Genomic DNA, 16,858 nt, shown 5'->3' on the forward strand with positions numbered 1-16,858 from the left:
CTGCTGCCCACTCCCCCCCCTTTGTGCCTAGCTGGGGCACTCTGGGGGTCCTTGGCTGAGCAGCACTTTCCCCATCCCCAGGGGAGGAGGAGGAGGTGTGGGGGTGGTGCCAGGGTGCCCCTTGCTCCTTGTGCCCTCCCTGCAGCGTCTCCAGCCTGGCTGCCTGTCAGCTGGGGGAGGCAGAGCCATGTGAGGCCGGGCACACATGGCACAGCTCGCTGTATTTTTAGCAGATGGCATCAAAAGCATCATTATGGCTGTTGGTTAAATGCAGCCTCCCCCCCCCCGCCCCCCCCTCCGCTTTACCAGCCCCAGGGAGCTGCTTTCAGCTGCCTCCTGCTTCAGAGGGCAAGGAGCAAAGATGCTGAGCTGCTGCCAGGATGGTGCCCATGGGTGAAGGGTTCAGCTGGGTAGGGGTTTGAGACCCTCCCTCACACTTCAGTCCCCTCCCTGCCCCTCCTGCTGCCATCCCCCCCCCCCCCCCCTCCATCCATCCACTGTACCAGCCCCAAGGAGCTTCAGAGGGCAAGGAGCAAAGATGCTGAGCTGCTGCCAGGATGGTGCCCATGGGTGAGGGGTTTGGCTGGGTAGGGGTTGAGACCCTCCCTACACACCCTGGCATCACCAGGCAGGTAAGGGGCGAGGGGGGGGGGCACATAGAGCACCTCTCTGGCATCCCCCACCCCATCCTTGTGGCCTCAAACCTCTTCCTCACCTTCAGCTTCCCCTGGTGAGGGCAGTGAGGAAGAGGAGGGAAAGGAGAATGATGATGAGGAAGGAGATTGACAGGAGTAGGATGAGGAAGAAGGTGTCGAGGAGGAAGATGAAGAGGAGGATGAGGAAAGAGGAGGAAGATGAGGTGAAGAGTGGTGAGGAAGAGGAGGGAGAGTGGGGGCTGGGGAAGGGACATGGGAGTGTGGGAGGACACTGGGCTGAAGGCTCCTGCATCCCTCCCCCCTCCTTCCCCAGCCGCCTGTCCCCATCCCCCCACCCCCTCCCGGGACCAGCCTGTCCCCAGCCAGCCCCCTCCCGGCCTGGCTCTGCCTGCGCTGGCACCGAGGGCGATGCTGGCACCGAGGGCGATGCCAACTCCGTGTCCCAGGGCTGAAGCCAAATCTCTGCTGTGGCATCAGCAGGACTTTGGGGGCCACACCTTGGCGTGGGGGGGGGGGGGGTGTGCAGATCGTGGGGCACCAGGGGCACAGAGGCGCTGCCCATGCTTCCTGTCTCCGTGCTGCCCTCTCCTAGTGCCAGCTTGCCCATCCCCAGGGTGGTAGGGGGGCTTGGGTCGAAGGTAGGTGACACCTCCTTCTCCCCCCCCCCCTCCCCGCGGCTCTGAGCGCTCCCAGGTGGGTGCTGCCGGGTTCTGGGTGAGCTGGCAGCTGCCTGCCCGTCTCGCAGGTGGCACAGGGGCTGCCAGTGTCCCTGGCTACCATCCTAAGCCTTTGGCCCCGGGGACGACCTTTTAATGACATCAAAGGTATTTGGAGCTGGTTTGCTGGCACCGAGCTGGGTAAACAGGAGTCCCGGGCGGCTGGGGAGGTGGAGCTGAAGGGGGGGGTGGGGGGTGTGTGTGGCACAGCTCCCTTGGCACGCTGTGCCCCTGCGCTTGGGGGATCGCCAGGATGCCTCATCCTGCCTGTCCTGCCCCCGGGAGGAGAAGGAAGGATGCAGGGAAAGGCAGCAGCCAGCAGCATCCTCCTGAGCAGCTCCCTGCCCCGGCCAGGCTTGGCACGGGGAGGGGGTTGGGGGTGGGGCACCGGTGCAGGTGGGTTGGAAGTGGGTGGCAGCGATGTCCTTTGGTCCCAGTTTTCACCTGGAGGGCATCTGGGAGGATCCCAAGGGAATCCTGAGCGTCCAGAGCCATCCAGGGAGGGGCTCTGTCCCTGCTGTGCCACCTCCTAACCCCATCCCAGCTCTCAGCTCCCGCCTGGGAGACTCCCAAGCACCCCGAGGCACCCAGGGCAAGGGTTCAGAAAGGGCAAAGGGGGTGCCAGAGGGCGACTGCCTCCCCCCCAGCCTGGGAAAAGCAGCCAGGCTCTCCCTGGCAGCCAATCCAATGGGATTAGTGAGGCTCACTCACCTCCCTGGCAGGAGAGCAGGAGATTAAGGCCGGGAGCAAACCTCCAACCCCGTGGGGGCCACTACCAGTGGAGGTGACTTCAGCCACCCTGTCCCGGGGGCTGGGGGGGAGGAGAAGAGGAGCTGGAGGGGAGGAGAGGCTGGAGGAGAAGAAAAGGAGCTGGAAGTGAGGACAGGGACTGAGAGGTAGAAGAAGAGAGGCTGGAGGGGAGAAGAAGAGGGGCTGGGGGGGGCTGAAGAAGAGGACAAGGACTACAAGGGAGGAGAAGAGGGGCTGGAAGTGAGGGCAGGGGCTGGAGGAAAGAAGAGTGGGGGCTGGGGAGAAGAGGAGGGACTGAGGAAGAGGACAAGGACTAAAGGGGAGAAGAAGAGGGGTTGGGAGTGAGGACAGGCTGGAGGAGAGAAGAAGAGGGGTTGGAGGGAAGAAAAGGGACTGGAAGGGAGAAGAAGAGGGTCTGGAGGAGAGGACAGGGACTGAAGGGGAGAAGAGGGTCTGGATGGGAGAAGAGAGGGGCTGGGTGGGAGAAGAGAGGGGCTGGGTGGGAGAAGAGAGGGGCTGGAAATGAGGGCAGGGGTTGCAGGGCAGAAGAGGGACTAGAAGGAGGAAGAAGAGGAGCTGGGGGAAGAAAAGAGACCAGAAGGAATAAGAGGGGCTGGAGGGGAGGAGAAGAGGAGGGGCTGGAGGAGAGGACAGGGACAGAAGAGGGGCTGAAAAGCGTGGCAGGGGCCGGAGGTGAGGGCGCAGGGGCTGGGGGTGGGGGCGGGGGGGAGCAGCGAGGCTGGCAGAGCAGTTGGGCTGTGGCCCTAATTCCCGGGAAGCTGCTCGTGTGGGAGTCGCTGTCCTCCCGTGCCCTCCGCTCCGCCGCAGCCTCCAGACTCCCGAAGGCTTGACGCGGGCTCGGGGCTCTGTGGTTGGTCCTTGGCTTTTCGGAGTTGGTTTTTTTTTTTCCCTCCCTCGTCGCAGATTTATTTATTTATTTATTTCCCTTCCCTCTCTCCTTTTTTTTTCCCTCTCTCTCTTTTCCTCTCTCTTTCTCCTTTTTCCTCCCTCACTCTTTCTTTTTTTCCTCCCTCCCTCTCTCTCTCTCTCTCTTTTTTCCCCTCCCTCTCTCTGTCTCTCTCTTTTTTTCTCCCCTCCCTCCCTCCCTCTCTCTCTCTCTCCAAGCACCGAGTGCAGATTAGCAAAAGCTTCTTCGTGGGCACCGTGCATGGTGCTGGGAAAAAAGCCTTTCCCCTACCCTCCACCCCCCAACCTCCACTTCCACCTCCTCCACCTCTTTTTTTTTCCCCCTGCCTTCTTCTGGCTGCATCCTCATCTTCTTCACCTGCACCGTGGTGGAGGAAGGTAAGTGCCTGCCAAGCTCGGGGAGGAGGAGGAGGAGGGAGGGTTGGGGCTCTGGATGCCAAGGGGGGTGGAAGCTTGGGGTGAGCTGGAGAAGAGGGCATGCTGAGGGCATGCTGAGTTGGTTTGGTGGGCAGATGCTGGCTGTGGTTCCAGGCTGCTTTCCCAGCTGGAGGTGATCTCTGGGTCTGAGGGCTGTAGATTTCCCCTCCCTGGGGTGCCAGGGTAGAGGGTGAGGAGGCAAGGATGTGGCATGTGGGTGTTAGGGCAGCAGAAGTGGGTACCAGGGCCAAGGATGTGAGTTCTAGGGAATATGGGTGCTAAGGTAAGGAGTGCTGGTGCCAGGGCAGGGGATGTGGGTACCAGGGTTGGGAATGTGGGTGCTAAGGCAAGGAGTGCTGGTGCCAGGGCAGGGGAGGAGGGTACCAGGGTTGGGAATATGGGTGCTAAGGTAAGGAGTGCTGGTGCCAGGGCAGGGGAGGAGGGTACCAGAACCAAGGATGTGGGTACTGTGACAGGAGTTGAGGGTGCCAGGGCAGGCTGCTGCCAGAGCATCAGTGCAGAGAGAGGCTGTTGGGTCACCAGGGACACTGATCTGTGCCCCTCCCAGTGCTGGAGCATCCCCAGGGCTCCCCCCCTGCCATCCCATCTGGCCCATGTGTGCCACTGTGGTGCCATGGGGCACTGAGGGGACTATGCCCCCCTCACCCCTGCCCCAGGCTGCATCCCTGCAGCATCTCTGCCATCCCAGAGCTGGGCAGGAGTGCCAAGGTTTCTAATCTGCTGTGTCTCTTGGCCAAGCCTTGGCTCTGGCTGTAGGGGAAAACCTCAGGGCATGTGGAGCTCTGGCACTGGCAGTGCCAAAGCACCGAGGCAGAGACCCCCTCCCAGCCCAGGGGTTTCTCCCCCAGGAAAGTCTGAGTTGGCAGAACTCAGCCTGGAATCCCCCAAATTACCCTGGGGGAGCCTCTGTGGCTCATGCCAGGAGAGGGGGGCAGCAGGGAGACCCCAGGCAGAGGCTCTGTGCCATGCGGGGCAGGCAGGGAGCCCCCCGGTGGGCACGGGGCAGGATGGTGGCAAAGCCAGAGGAGAAGCTGCCACAGTGTGGCTGCCCCAGGGGAGCTGCACTGGCCCTGGGCAGGCTTCACCCAGACCTTGGACTGCCTGGCACCGGGGGAGCATCCTGGCCATGGGCAAGGGCAGGCAGGACGAGGGGATGTGGGGGGAGGGCTCTGCACCCAGAGATGCTGCCCCAGTGCAGGGTGGGAAATTCCCTCCTGCATCCCCTGCCCCCCTCCCCCATCAGCTTCCCTGCTTCGTTTCCCTCCCTCTTCCTGCAGGGGTTCCAGCGTCGAGGCACAACCATCCTCCCTGCTTGCCCCCTGCTCCATCGCTCCCTTGGCACCACCCAGGGCATCCACTGACCCACCTGGGCTCCCTCCCGGTGCCAGTTTCCTCCTCCCCCCCCCCTCCCCCCAGCCCATCCAGAGTCATCATCCCAAGGGAATGGAGGGAGGGAACGGGAAGGGAGTTTTGTCTTTCAGCACCTTCTCATCGCGGGAAGGTGCAGGCTCGCCCAAGCCCCAAGCCCTGTCTGGGTCCCCTCCCTGTTCCCTGGCACCCAGCGGGTGCAGCCAGCAGCACCCAGGCGCCATCACCCCCCCCACTCCCCCACCCCACCCCTTGCTTCCCCCTTCCCACAGCAAGCAGGCTTGGAGGGGATCCCACTCCGGCTCCACCCACGCTGGGGAATGGGCCTGGGCACTCGGCAGGTGGCACCTCGGTGGCACTCGGCGCCGGCTGCGACAGGCAGCAGCTGGAAGCAGGAGCAGGAGGAGTTAAGCAGAGCTGTGGGGGCACAGAGGGCAGCTGCTGAGCTGGAACCAGGCGCTTGGGCTGCTGCTCCGAGGGCTGCTGTGCTCCCGAGGGCAGTGCCCTGCCTTCACCCCCCACCCCAGCCCCCCAGGGTGCTGTACCGAGCCGTGCCAGGCCATGCCAAGCTGAGCCATGCCAGGGGAAGGCTGTGTGGTTTATGTAAGGCTGAGTGAGCTCTGCCCAGGGTGCCCCTGGGACACGGAGCTTACATAAACCCCAGGCCGTGCTCTTGGCACCACTCGCCCACCCCCGTGCCCTGCTGGGTGCCCGCCGGGGGGGGCTCGAAGCCCTGTGGCAGTAGTTGACATCCCCCTCAGTTCCTTGCTGGGGGTACCTGCTGCCCTGTGGCACCAGCCCAGCCCTCCCAGTTCCTTGCTGGGTGCCCACCTGGAGGACTGCCCCATGGCACATCCACGCCTCAGGAGTGGGCAATGGGGTGGCAGCAGTGGGGGGGTGTGGGGTCAGTGTACTTTGCTGCTGGGAGCTGCTGGTGCTGAGGCTGGGTGAGGGCTCTGGCTGGGCACTGGAGTGCAGGGCATGACCAGGCTGAGTGGCAGCCTGGTGGGCTGTGGGGCAGGGGCTCTGGTAGCCCTGGGTACTCCTTGGCTTGCTGGCAGCATTGGGCTGTGGCTGTAGCTACCCCACATGCCCCCTGCTACCCACTTGGGTACCCCTTGGATCACATCCTGCCCTTCCCACCCAGCTGCCAGCCAGCAGAGGGGAGGCAGAGGAGCTCTGCCTTCATCCCAGGCAGCTGGGGGAGAGCTGCTGGTGGTGGTGGCACAGGACTCAAGTGCAAGATGAGTTGACCTTGAGCTGGCACCGGGTGGGGGGCAAAGTGGCACCGTTTGGGCAAAGCTGGCTGCGAGCTGCCGGCAGCTCTGAATTCGTGGGGGCATCCACGTGCTCTGTGCCACCGGCATGCCCCTTCCAGCCCTGGCACCGGGGCCGCTGGCCCATCCCAGCATCCCTCCCGCTCCAGTTTCACCCAGTTGCTGCCTTTCATCGCCCGCCCTGCCGAACAAAGGTTGCTTTCTTTGCACACCTGCCCGCCTTGGCACAACCCCTGCTAACCCCCCGGGGCTTGGGTGGCACCGGGCCGCTTCCCGGGCGTCAGCTGGCAACCCCAGCAGCCCTCCTACCTGCCCAGTTGCTACCGGTGTAGGTAGAGAGCAGATCCTCCTCTGCCGCCGCCGCATCCTGCCCTCGCCCATGCCGAGATGCTCAGGGCTGCTTAGAGCTGGAGGAGCACCTCGCCGGCTGCTGGGCACCCTCTTCTCCCTGGCATCGTCCCCTCCCAGCGCTCCAGGACCTCCCTGACTCGTAGGACGAGAGGCAGGAGGACCACGAAGCCTCCCAGCCCAATGGATCACAAAGTGCAGCTCCGGCACTCGGAGAAGAACCTCCCCAGGGCCCTGGGGGCAGCTTTCTGCCTCCTCCAGATCCCTGAGCCGGATCCCTTCAGCCTGTGGGCTTAGGTGCAGCCACCCAACTGCTGCCCACCTCTCCTGGACCCGGTGCCCGCCAGCGGAGACCTCCCCCAGCTCATCCTCCTTGCCACAGGGGAGGTGGCAGGGTCCCCCATGGACCCTCCAGGTAGCTGTGGGCTGGCACTGGGCTGTGGGACTGGTTTGTTGGGTGGGGTGAAGGGCAGGGGGCATCAGTGGACCCTCCAGGGAGCTATGGGATGGTACTGAGCTGTGGGACTGAGTCTGTTGGGTGGAGTGAAGGGCAGGGGGCACCACTGATGGACCCTTTATGTAGCTATGGACTGGCACTGGGCTGTGGGACCCAGTCTGTTGGGTGGGGTGAAGGGCAGGGGGCATCAAGGATGGACCCTTCAGGTAGCTGTGGACTGGCACTGGGCTGTGGGAGTGTTTGCTGGGTGGGGTGAAGGGCAGAGGGCATCACTGCTGAGCTTGGGGGAAGTGGAAGGAGCCCCTGGGCACAGTGTGTGGCAGAGCAGCCTTTGGGACACTGCCAAGGAGCTGTGCTGGGAGCTCCTTCCCAGCGTGGAGCTGGATGGCAGAGCCCAGCTGGGTCTCTGGAGGGACAAGGTAAGGGGTGCCCAGGGTACCTCTGCACCCCAGCGTGCCCCAAGGTGCTTCCTGAGCAGGGGCTTGGGCAGCAGTGTGGGAATGGGGATGGTGACTTCTGCTGGGAAGGGGGCAGGATGGTACAGGTGGCTCTGGGCACGCAGGTGGCTCTGGGCACGCAGGCTCCATGTCCCTGTGCCCCCTTCCCTGTCTCTGCCCATCGAGGTGGCTCTGTCCCAGCCCAGAGCTGGGCTGCAGGAGCCCATATCTGTGCCACTCAGCTTCTCCAGCTGCCAGCCAGGGACGGTGAGGGGCCAAGGGGGGTGGCCCTGGCTGTGCCCCGCCGCCGGTGCCAGCTCCGTGTGTGGCCTGGGTCCTGCGGAGCCTTAACGCAGCAAATCTCCGCAGGCATTTCTGGCGGGAGGGGCCCCTGGGAGCTCTCTCCCCTTCCCTCCAAGCCCTCCTGGGAAGCTCAGCCCAGCCCAGCCCTGGCTGCAGGCGAATACCTGTGCTGGGCAAGGCCTCCCCACGCTGGGTGCCAGCGGCCGGGCACGGGGCCAGGCTGGGTGCGGAGGGGCAGGTGGGCACGGGGTGCCTGCTGTCTGCCAGCCCTGCTGGGATGGGTGCAGGAAGGATGGCATGGGGTGGGCTGGGGACCAGTGCTGCAGCCATGTGTCCTGCTGGATGCCACAGGGCACAGGAGCCTGGGATGCCCTCGCTGTGCCAGGGAGCTTTCCGTCTGGCACGGGGTGGCATGGGATGAAAACAGCCTCTCAGCACCGACCCTCACCAGCCTCGTCCCTCAGTTCCTCATCCCCCAGCCGCATCCCCTCCCCCCACCCTGCAACCCCAGGCATGGTTCGGGTTGGTGCCCTACTGATGGTGCCCATTCCCTACCCACAGGCTCCAGCCAGCCCGGGACGACGCTGAGCACCACATGAGTGGCAGAGGGACATGGCCAGCGGCGACACCAGGATGGGAGAGGCCCCAGCGAGGTGGAGGAGAGCCCAGGAGGCAGCAGCGGACGGCAGAGGGCTGGAGGGCAGCGCCACGGCCGTGCCCCGCGGCGCCCTGCCGGCGCTGGGACTCGTGGGCTACCCCGAGCCTGGCAAGCTGAGCTGCGGACCGGAGAAGGGATGCCCTTGGAGGGGCACCCAGGGCTGTCTGGGACCGAGACAGGAGCTCAACACGGGCAGGCTTGGCTGCCCCTACCCCCCGGCCCCGCCGTGCCTGCGCGATGCCCTGTGCCCCCCCGAGGACGGAGCGGAGCTGCCGCCGCTGCTGCCGCCCAGGAACGGGCAGCCCAACGCGGGCTGGGCTGAGCCCTGCAAGGAGCACCCCGGGCCACGGTGGGCTGAGGCCGTGCTGGCACCCCTGGCACTCTACAGCCATGCATACCACCGCTACCCGCTGCCCTTCCCAGGGCTGGACAGCCAGCAGCTTGGCACCCCTGGCAAGCCCCGTGCCAGCGTGGGCAACGGGGATGGGGACCCCTCGACCTTCCACCACTGCCCCTTCCTGGTGGAGGCCAAGCACAGTCCCTTCCTCCTGTCCTCGCTGCTGCCCACGGCAGCCTCTGCAGACCCCCACTTTGGTGGGGGGGGACCCGAGGGACCTGGCACAGTGGGGGATGGGCGCTTTGCTGGCACGGACTGGCACCTGAGCTCCTATGTGCCCGCCTGGGGCCAGCCTCTCTACTTGGGGCTCCCACCGAGGTGCAAAGCAGCTCCAGCCCCCTTCGAGGACTGCTCCAGCTCAGGGAACAAGGTAGGCAGCCTTGGCTGGGCACACTGGATGGTGTAGTGGCATTGGGAGCCTTGGCTGGGCACATTGGATGGTGTAGTGGCACTGGCAGCCTTGGCTGGGCACCCTGGATGGTGTAGTGGCATTGGGAGCCTTGGCTGGGCACTGGGTGCCAGGGTGGCATGGCTCTGGCAGTGGAGTGGGGGTGTCTGAGGCTTGTCTCCCCAGTGCAGCCCAGTTCCCTCGGCTGAACCCAACTGGCAGTGCTGGGTTGCACAAGGAGGTGCTGGCATCCGTGCCCAGGGCAGGGCTGGGCTGTACCCAGCGTGGGTGGTCCCCTGAGTGGGAATCAGTCCCCTGCCAACTCCTGCAGCTTGGCATGGGGGTCCCAGCCCTCTCCCCCCCTCAGAGATTGGGTGCTGTGCCCTTGGGGGGGGGGGGAGGTGATGCTGCCTCCCCTGAAGGTGATGCAAGCCCCTGGGCTGAGTCAGCATGGCACAGAGATGGCAGCCCATGGGTGTGCCAGTCGCTCCCCGTGCCACCATGGCTCCCCATTCCTTTCCCACGCCAGCAGGGGTGAGGATGGCAACCCCCAGCCATGGACTCCAGCCCCTACCTGGCACCGGGCAGCTGCCCAGCTCGGGAGGGGAAACCGAGGCAGTGCCATGGGATGTTCCCCAGTGCCACCTCCAAATGGTGTGGAGGTGGAGGCAGGGATGGGCACCCACTTCCGGGGTGGCACCAACAGTGACCTCACCCTCCCCTCTGCTCCCCACAGGAGTTCTACCCCAAGAAAGAGCCTGGCCCCCACCCCCCTGCCAAGGACCAGATGGCACCGCAGCTGCCGGGCAAGGACCAGGATGGAGATGGGAAGGGGCAGGTGGTGGTGCCACAGCTCCCAGGAGCACCATGGAGGGATGGCAGAGCTGGGGGCAGCTCAGCGGTGCCCCCTCCCCATCCCCACACACCTCCCCCCAGTGCCAGCCGCCCTCTCTTCCTCCTGCAGCCTGGCACCACAGGGGGCTGTGGGGGTTCCTGGGTGGGCACACGGCCCCGTGCCGCTGGTTTCTCCCTGGAGCCAGCCCCGGGCCAGCCCTCTGAGCCCACAGACGGGCACCTGGCATGCCAGAGCCTCCAGCCTGGCTCGCCACTGGCACCAGGAGAGCCAGGACCATCACCTCCGCTCAGGGACGGGCACTGCCCAGCGAGCCTCGCCAAGCCAGAGCCATCCCCTGCTTGCCTCTGCAGCGTGCCAGGCGGCGCTGGGTGCCCGGGGCGGGGCTGCGGGGCGCTGGGTCCCTTCGAGCCCACCCTGGGCATCTCTGGGGGCCACTTCCCGTGCCCCCCCAGCAACCACACCAAGCTGAAGAAGACGTGGCTGACCAGGCACTCGGAGCAGTCGCTGCCACGCTGCAAAGCTCCCCGCCGGGACGGCGCCCACGAGCTGGGCACCGAGGGCAAGCGCTCGGCCAAGCGCCCGCATGGCACCGGCGACGGCGCTGGGGTGGCCAAGCGCAGCTCTAAAGCCACCGAAGAGGGGGCTGCGGCGTGCCAGGGAGATGGCACAGACAGCAGAGGGCACTTGGAGGAGAAGAGGATGGAGCTGGGAGAGGGAGGTAAGGCTGAGGGCTGCGTGGCAGGGCTGGGGGCAGGGCGGTGCCAGCGGCTGAGCCGTGGTTGGTATCCCAGTGCCCAGGGGCAGGTGAGGGTTGGGCAAAGCTGCTGTGCCCAGGCTCTCCCTGGCAAAAACAGGGCCTGGCAGCCATCCCCAGGGGTGGGGATGCATCAAAATGCCCCTTTGGGGCAGTGCAGCACCCTTGGGTGTGGTGCCCAGCGGGGTGCCAAGTGCTGTCACTGGGTCAGAGCTCTCCTTGGGCATGTGCCAGCATCTCAGTCCTGACCTCTGTGGATCTCCAGCCCTACTTTCTGGCCCAATTTCCAACCCCTGCCATGGTGTGCCAGTGCCTCCTGGCTGCTGTGCCCCCACACAAAGGGCACCCCACAGCTACCTCCTGTCTCCCCCAGACCCATCCAACTGTGCCAGCCAGGAGCCGTGGTGCCTGCAGAGTGTGCCCTGCACTGCCCTGCCCGACAGCATCCCGCGGTGCTGTGCCTGCGCCGCCCGGACCATGGGGGACCCCGAACGGGAGGAAGAGGAGGAGGAGGAGGAGAAGAATCCCCTTGAGAGCACCTGCAGGCTGCTGCACTTCCGCAGGTGAGCCCGGGGCGGTCCCGGGCATCTCGGAGCCCTGCCCAAGTTGGCATGCACGGAGCATCTTCTCCTGCCACCCTGCTTTGGGGTGTCCCCTCCTGCCACCCCGCTTCTGAGCAGCCTTTCTTCTACCCTCACTCCTGAGCAGCCCCTCCTGGCCCTGCCTTAAGTCACCCCCTCCTGTCCCCCACTTTGGATGACTCTCTCCTGTCCCCCCCAGTTTACACGACCCCCTCCTGTCCCCCACTCTGGCTCATGCCCTCCTGTCCCCTCTCTCCTGCAGGTTCGCCCCCGGCGCCAGGGGGGAGCTGAGCATCGATGGCTTCTGCACGCTGGGGGGGGCAGAAGGGGAGAGGCTGGATGGAGCCAGCCCCAGGCGAGGGGCCAGGGGCTCGGGGCCCCCCCTCTGCCTGGCCAAATACCTGCTGGGTGTCCTGGGAGACCCTTTCTGCCAGGCTGTCTGCAGGGACAGGGACACCTTGCCAGGGGGTGCCGGTGGGCCTGAGGGTAAGCCAGGACTGGCATGGGGAGGGAGGGGTGACACTGGGGGGGGCACTGAGGGGGCTGAGCGTTGTGTGCCCCGCAGGAGTGACAGCCTGGAGGCGGGGGGAAGGAGCCCCCCAGTTCTGTGACGCCTGCCAGAGTGGCTTCTTCAACTCCCACTGGAGCTGTGCCAGATGTGGCTTCCAGCTGTGCCCCGACTGCCACCGCAGCAGACAGCAGGCTGGCGGCCAGGGTAGGGGGACCTCGAGGGGCAAGGGCTGGGATGTGGAGGGGGGAGAGGGGTGGCAGCTTTGGGGGGTGGGCTCGATGAGGACAACTCCTGCCCCCCTCCATCCACTCTCTCTCTGACACAGAGGGTCCCACACCTGAGTGCACCCCTGGGCGAGACCACCACGTGGCCTCCCTTGTGCCCACGCAGTTTGTGCCCACCCGTGGTGAGTGCCCCCCACCCCTCACCTCCACCAACCCCAAGACCTTCCTCTCCCCCCTCCCCAGCTCGCTGACCGAGCTCTGATTTGCTGTCCCCAGTCCTGACCCAGCTCTGGAAGCTGCTCCATGAGCTCAGGGCCAAGTTCAGCATCGAGTCTCATTGCCCCTGCGGGGAGGGGGCTGCAGGGCACAGCCCGGGGGGCACACAGGTACGAGAGAGGCTGTGGATGGATTGGGGGGGGGGGGGGGGGGGGGGGGGGGGGAGAGGAGGTGAAGGTGCAGCCCAAACTCTGCAAAAGGGTGTCCTGGGGTGGGGGTGCCCTGGAGGGGTTTCTGCACCATGGAGGGGAACGGTCCCGGGGGAGGCTCTGCACGGTGCCAGGGAGGGGAACGGTGCCGGGGGAGGCTCTGCACCATGCCAGGGAGGGAACCAGCCCTGGGGGCTGACGGGGGAGGGGAGGCTATGCCTCCCCCAGATGCCCACATGAACCAGGGTGTTTCAGGGGCTGCCAGGAGCCATGGTGCCCACCCTGCCACCCAGCGATGGCCAAGCTGACACCTCCCGACCCATCAAAGAAGGTAAAGCCGCCTGTGACCCCCTCCCTCCTGCTCCGGGGCGGGGAGGCTGGGGTGGGAGGGGGGGTTCGGAGATGATGCACCCATGGGGTGCTGGGGATGGGGGGGGGGGGATGCCAAGAACCGAGGAAGAGCACAGGCAGCCCTGACCCCTTTCTCCCCTAAGCAGAGCGCCCCGAGGGGGGGTCACCATCCCCAGGGCAGCCTCCTCCTCCTCCCCGGGGTGGGGGCAGCGTGCAGACCTCCACCCTCTGCGACCTCCTGGCCTCCACCGCTGTCAAGCTGTGCCTGGGGCAGGACGGGGTGCGCATGGCCTTCGCCCCCGTCTCACCCGCCTTGCCCAGCGTGAGTGCCTGCGGCGGGCAGCGCCCCCCAGCCCTTGCTGCCCTCCCCTGCACCCCTCAATAGGACGATCCGGGCGGGGGGAGGGGAGGCAAGGTGGGTTAATGGCATTCCCACGCTGTATCCCTCCCCCCATCCCAGGATAACCGCCTGACCAGCATCCTGGACAGCATCATAGCGCGGGTGGTGGAGAGGAAGATCCAGGAGAGGCAGGCGGGCAGCGAGGGGAACCCCCCCAGCGCCCCCGGCCCGCCTGGCCCCACAGCCTCCCACTGCCTCCTGGCACCCAGCGGCTTGCTCTGGTTGCAAGACCCCAACCACGCCAGCAGCTACAAACCCTTCCAGGAGCACTGGCGACGAGGCCAGGTGAGAGCCCAGCCCCCCCCCAGCCCCCTCCCCCTGCGGGGTCCTTGGGCCTCACCCCCTCCCCATCCTCTTCCTCCTTGGGCATCCTTGGACCTCATCCCCTCCCCATCCTCCTCCTCCTTGGGGATCCTTGGACCTCACTCCCTCTCCAACCTCCTCCTTCGGGGACTCTTGGAAGCCTCCTCCCATTCTCCTCCTCCCTGGGGACTCTCGGACCCCTCCTCCTGGGAGGTTTGTGGCATCCCCATCCCTATCTTCCTCCTCCTCCCTCTGAGGATTCTTGGACCTCTTCCCATCCTGCTCCCTGGGGATCCCTGGGCAAGCCTCCCCCGCCCCCTTTCTCCTCCTCCTCGGGGATACTTCGACCCCCCCACCCCAAGCCCTGCTGAGCCTTGGCTGCCCTCCCCCTCCCCCGGCAGCCTGTCCTTGTTTCAGGGCTCCAGAAGAGGCTGGAGGGGAAGCTGTGGGGCCCAGAGTCCTTCATGGCAGCCGCGGGGCAGCAGGCACTGGAGGTGGTGAACCTGAGGGCACCCCAGAGCCGGCTCAGGATGGGCAGCAGGGAGTTCTGGGATGGTTTTACTGGTGAGTGGGCAACGAGTCTGTGGGGTCTCGAGTGGGGGGGCGAGAGTGAGCCAAGCAGTGCATCCTCCCCCCCGCCCCGAGAGGTGCCCAGTGGCGTGGTGCCCACATCCCTGTGCGTGGTGCCCACATCCCTGTGCGTGGTGCCCACATCCCTGTGCGTGATGCCCACATCCCTGTGCATGATGCCATGCTCTACCCCGCAGCACCCCAGGAGCAGGGTGGTGGTGACCTGCTGAAGCTGGAGAGTGGCTTTGGGGACAAGGACAAGTGCAGGTAGGTGATGGCAGAGGCTTCAGCAGGGTGGGTGACCCTCTCCTTGGCATCCTGATGCCCCTCTCCTCACCAGCTGGGTGAGTGTCTGCAGCAGCCAGATGCATCCTGGCATGAGATGGGAGGTGGGGGGGGGAGGCGTCCCCCAGGGCTGGGGGCAGCAGGGGTGGCTCTGCCCCCTGGTACCCAATGCCCTGGTCTCAAGCTCGGTGTTTGTGCCACAGGGCTGCCAACCTGAGTGCCAGCCTACCACTGCCAGAGTACTGCAGTGCCAGCGGCCGCCTCAACTTGGCCACCTACCTCCGGGGCCAGCGGGGCCGGTGCTGGCTGCGCCCACGAGTCTGTGCTGCTTACGGTGAGTGCCCAGGCTGTGCCCAGGGAGGGGGAGGGGGCGAGCCGGGCATCCCCTTACCCACGAAGATGCCCACTCACTTGCAGGAGTGCAGCCCCAGGACCGGAGCATTGGCACCAAAAACCTGACGGTGGAGGCAACAGACTGCATCAGCATCCTGGTGCACGCCGAGGTGGCACGGCAGGGTATGCTGGCACGGCAGGGTGAGGTGGTATGGTGGCACGGCAGGGTGAGGTGGTATGGTGGCACGGCAGGGTGAGGCGTCACGGCAGGATATGGTGGCACGGCAGGGTGAGGTGGCAGGGTATGGTGGCACGGCAGGGTGAGACGGCACGGCAGGGTGAGGTGGCACGGCAGGGTAAGGTGGCAGGGTATGGTGGCACGGCAGGGTATGGTGGCACGGCAGGGTGAGGGGTGCAGGAGGGGGGAGTCGCCCCTCACCCTGAGCACCCCTTTGCCCGCAGATGTGCTCCTGCCCGCTGCTGCCGACGGCTTGGATGCCCTGCTGAAGGAGCGGCTCGGGAACGCCGGCAGCCAGCCCGGTGCCCTCTGGCACATCTTCCGTGCCGAGGATGCCAGTCGCATCCAGGAGTTCCTGCAGGAGGTGGGTGCCGGCAGCACCCTCCCCCCTTCCCCCACCCCCAGCACAGCCTCAGCCTCCCCTCCCCCTGATTGAATGGAGTTGAGTGATGGAACTGTTTGGGCTGGAAAAGACCTCCAAGGTCATCAAGCACCAACCCAACCCCACGGGGGGCACCAAACCCTGGCCCCGAGTGCCATGGCCACAGCTTTCTGGGAGCGCCCCCAGGCATGGGCACTCTGCCACCTCCCTGGGCAGCCTGTGCCAGCTCCTGGCCGCTCTCGCAGTCAAGGAACTGTTCCTCATCTCCGACCTAAACCTCCCCCGGGGCCATCTGAGGTCATCTCCTCTTCGCCTCTCCCTTGCTCCTTAGCAGCAGAGCCCAACCCCCCCCTCAGGGAGCTGCAGAGAGCAATGAGGTCTCCTCTCAGCCTCCAGGCTGCCCCCCCCCAGCTCCCTCAGCTGCTCCTCACCAGACCCTGCCCCAGCTTCGTCACAACTTTGTCCACCCTCAACCTGCTACAGGCATCTGAGGAGCAAGGGCAGGAGGGGGAGGCCACAGCAGCCCCCCCCAGCCTCTACCTCGACCTCTCCTCGCGGAGGAGGCTGCGTGAGCAGTGGGGGGTGAGCGGCTGGACCCTGCTCCAGTTCCTGGGGGACGCAGTGCTGGTCCCTGCTGGGGCTCCCCACCAGGTAGGCAGCTCCCCCCCCGCCTCCTGGGGAGGGCATGGTGGGGGGCCGGGGGGGGAGCAGAGGCAGAACCAACCCCCAAGCCCTGCTGCCCCCCGTGCCATGGGTAGGTGCAGAGCCTCACCAGCACCATCAGCGTGGAGCAGAGGTTCCTCTCACCAGAGAACATCGCCCACCTGCGGCACCACGGCGCCCCCCTGCCCAGGGCTGCTCGCCAGCTCCGTGCCCAGGTGGGTGGCGGGTTAGGGGGTGTTGTGTGTGCGGGTGGGGGGTGCAGGGTGCTGACCCCCTCCCTCTGCTTGGCACCCTCCCAGGTGGATGGCATGATCCTCGCCGCCGTGCAGGAAGCCCTGGAAGTCCTGCAGGGCTGCAAGTGAGGTGCCCAGGGCTGCAAGTGCCCCTGGCATCTTGGAAGGATGCTTGGACAAAGATGGAGCTGCTGGCCATGGGCATGGCCATGATGCCAGGAGGAGCCAGGACTGGGCACCTCTGGCTTGGTGCTTTGCTCTGTGATCACCCCAGGGGTGCTTGGGGCAACTGGGGAATAAAGTGTCTGCAATGTGCCAGGGCCACTGGCACCACCAGCATCAAGCCCTCCATCCCTTTCGTGGTCGGGGGGGGCAGAGCTGGGGACTGGCAGCGTGGCATGGGGTGCATCTAACCCTTGGTGCCTGCCTGAGGCCACTGGCAAGATGAGGTTGGTGTGGTCTGTGCTGGAAAGCATCAGGACATTGCTGCCCAGAGGTCTGGGGTGCCAGGGCACTGCTGGAGTGTGCCCTGCTATGGGCACCATGGCGTGGTCCTATGTAAGTGGCAGTACGAAACGGGCACCATTCAACGGGCACTGCGATGGGCACCATTAAACGGTCCTTTGTAA

General features: G+C 65.8%; 1 protein-coding gene across 4 annotated transcripts; it reads left to right on the forward strand.

The window, feature by feature from the left end:
- The first annotated feature begins 18 nt into the window (after positions 1-18).
- On the forward strand, positions 19-16,568 carry HR (HR lysine demethylase and nuclear receptor corepressor). Of its 4 annotated transcripts, none has more exons than XM_064175628.1 (20): positions 19-632; positions 3,248-3,427; positions 8,239-9,102; positions 9,857-10,694; positions 11,104-11,293; positions 11,574-11,797; positions 11,877-12,026; positions 12,148-12,228; positions 12,323-12,432; positions 12,727-12,802; positions 12,966-13,144; positions 13,283-13,507; positions 13,927-14,089; positions 14,293-14,362; positions 14,584-14,714; positions 14,798-14,896; positions 15,176-15,315; positions 15,817-15,984; positions 16,092-16,211; positions 16,296-16,568. In XM_064175628.1, exons 3-20 carry the CDS (start codon positions 8,290-8,292, stop codon positions 16,356-16,358), a joined length of 3,840 nt encoding a protein of 1,279 aa, XP_064031698.1. In that variant the 5' UTR covers positions 19-632; positions 3,248-3,427; positions 8,239-8,289; the 3' UTR covers positions 16,359-16,568. The 4 variants fall into 4 exon arrangements, with proteins under 4 accessions (XP_064031698.1, XP_064031699.1, XP_064031697.1 ...); XM_064175629.1 differs by lacking the exon at positions 19-632 and adding an exon at positions 1,245-1,480; XM_064175627.1 differs by lacking the exon at positions 19-632 and adding an exon at positions 2,884-2,993.
- Positions 16,569-16,858: the final 290 nt, after the last annotated feature.

The sequence above is a fragment of the Pogoniulus pusillus genome, chromosome 42 (assembly GCF_015220805.1).
Source record: "Pogoniulus pusillus isolate bPogPus1 chromosome 42, bPogPus1.pri, whole genome shotgun sequence".
Taxonomy (NCBI): Eukaryota; Metazoa; Chordata; class Aves; order Piciformes; family Lybiidae; genus Pogoniulus; species Pogoniulus pusillus.

Excerpts from the sequence above, each read along its gene's own strand:
- HR (XM_064175628.1), top strand. The coding sequence starts at position 8,290 with ATGGCCAGCGGCGACACCAGGATGGGAGAGGCCCCAGCGAGGTGGAGG. Across the intron at positions 10,695-11,103 it reads GATGGAGCTGGGAGAGGGAG|ACCCATCCAACTGTGCCAGC; the intron begins GTAAGGCTGAGG and ends TGTCTCCCCCAG. Across the intron at positions 11,294-11,573 it reads AGGCTGCTGCACTTCCGCAG|GTTCGCCCCCGGCGCCAGGG; the intron begins GTGAGCCCGGGG and ends TCTCTCCTGCAG.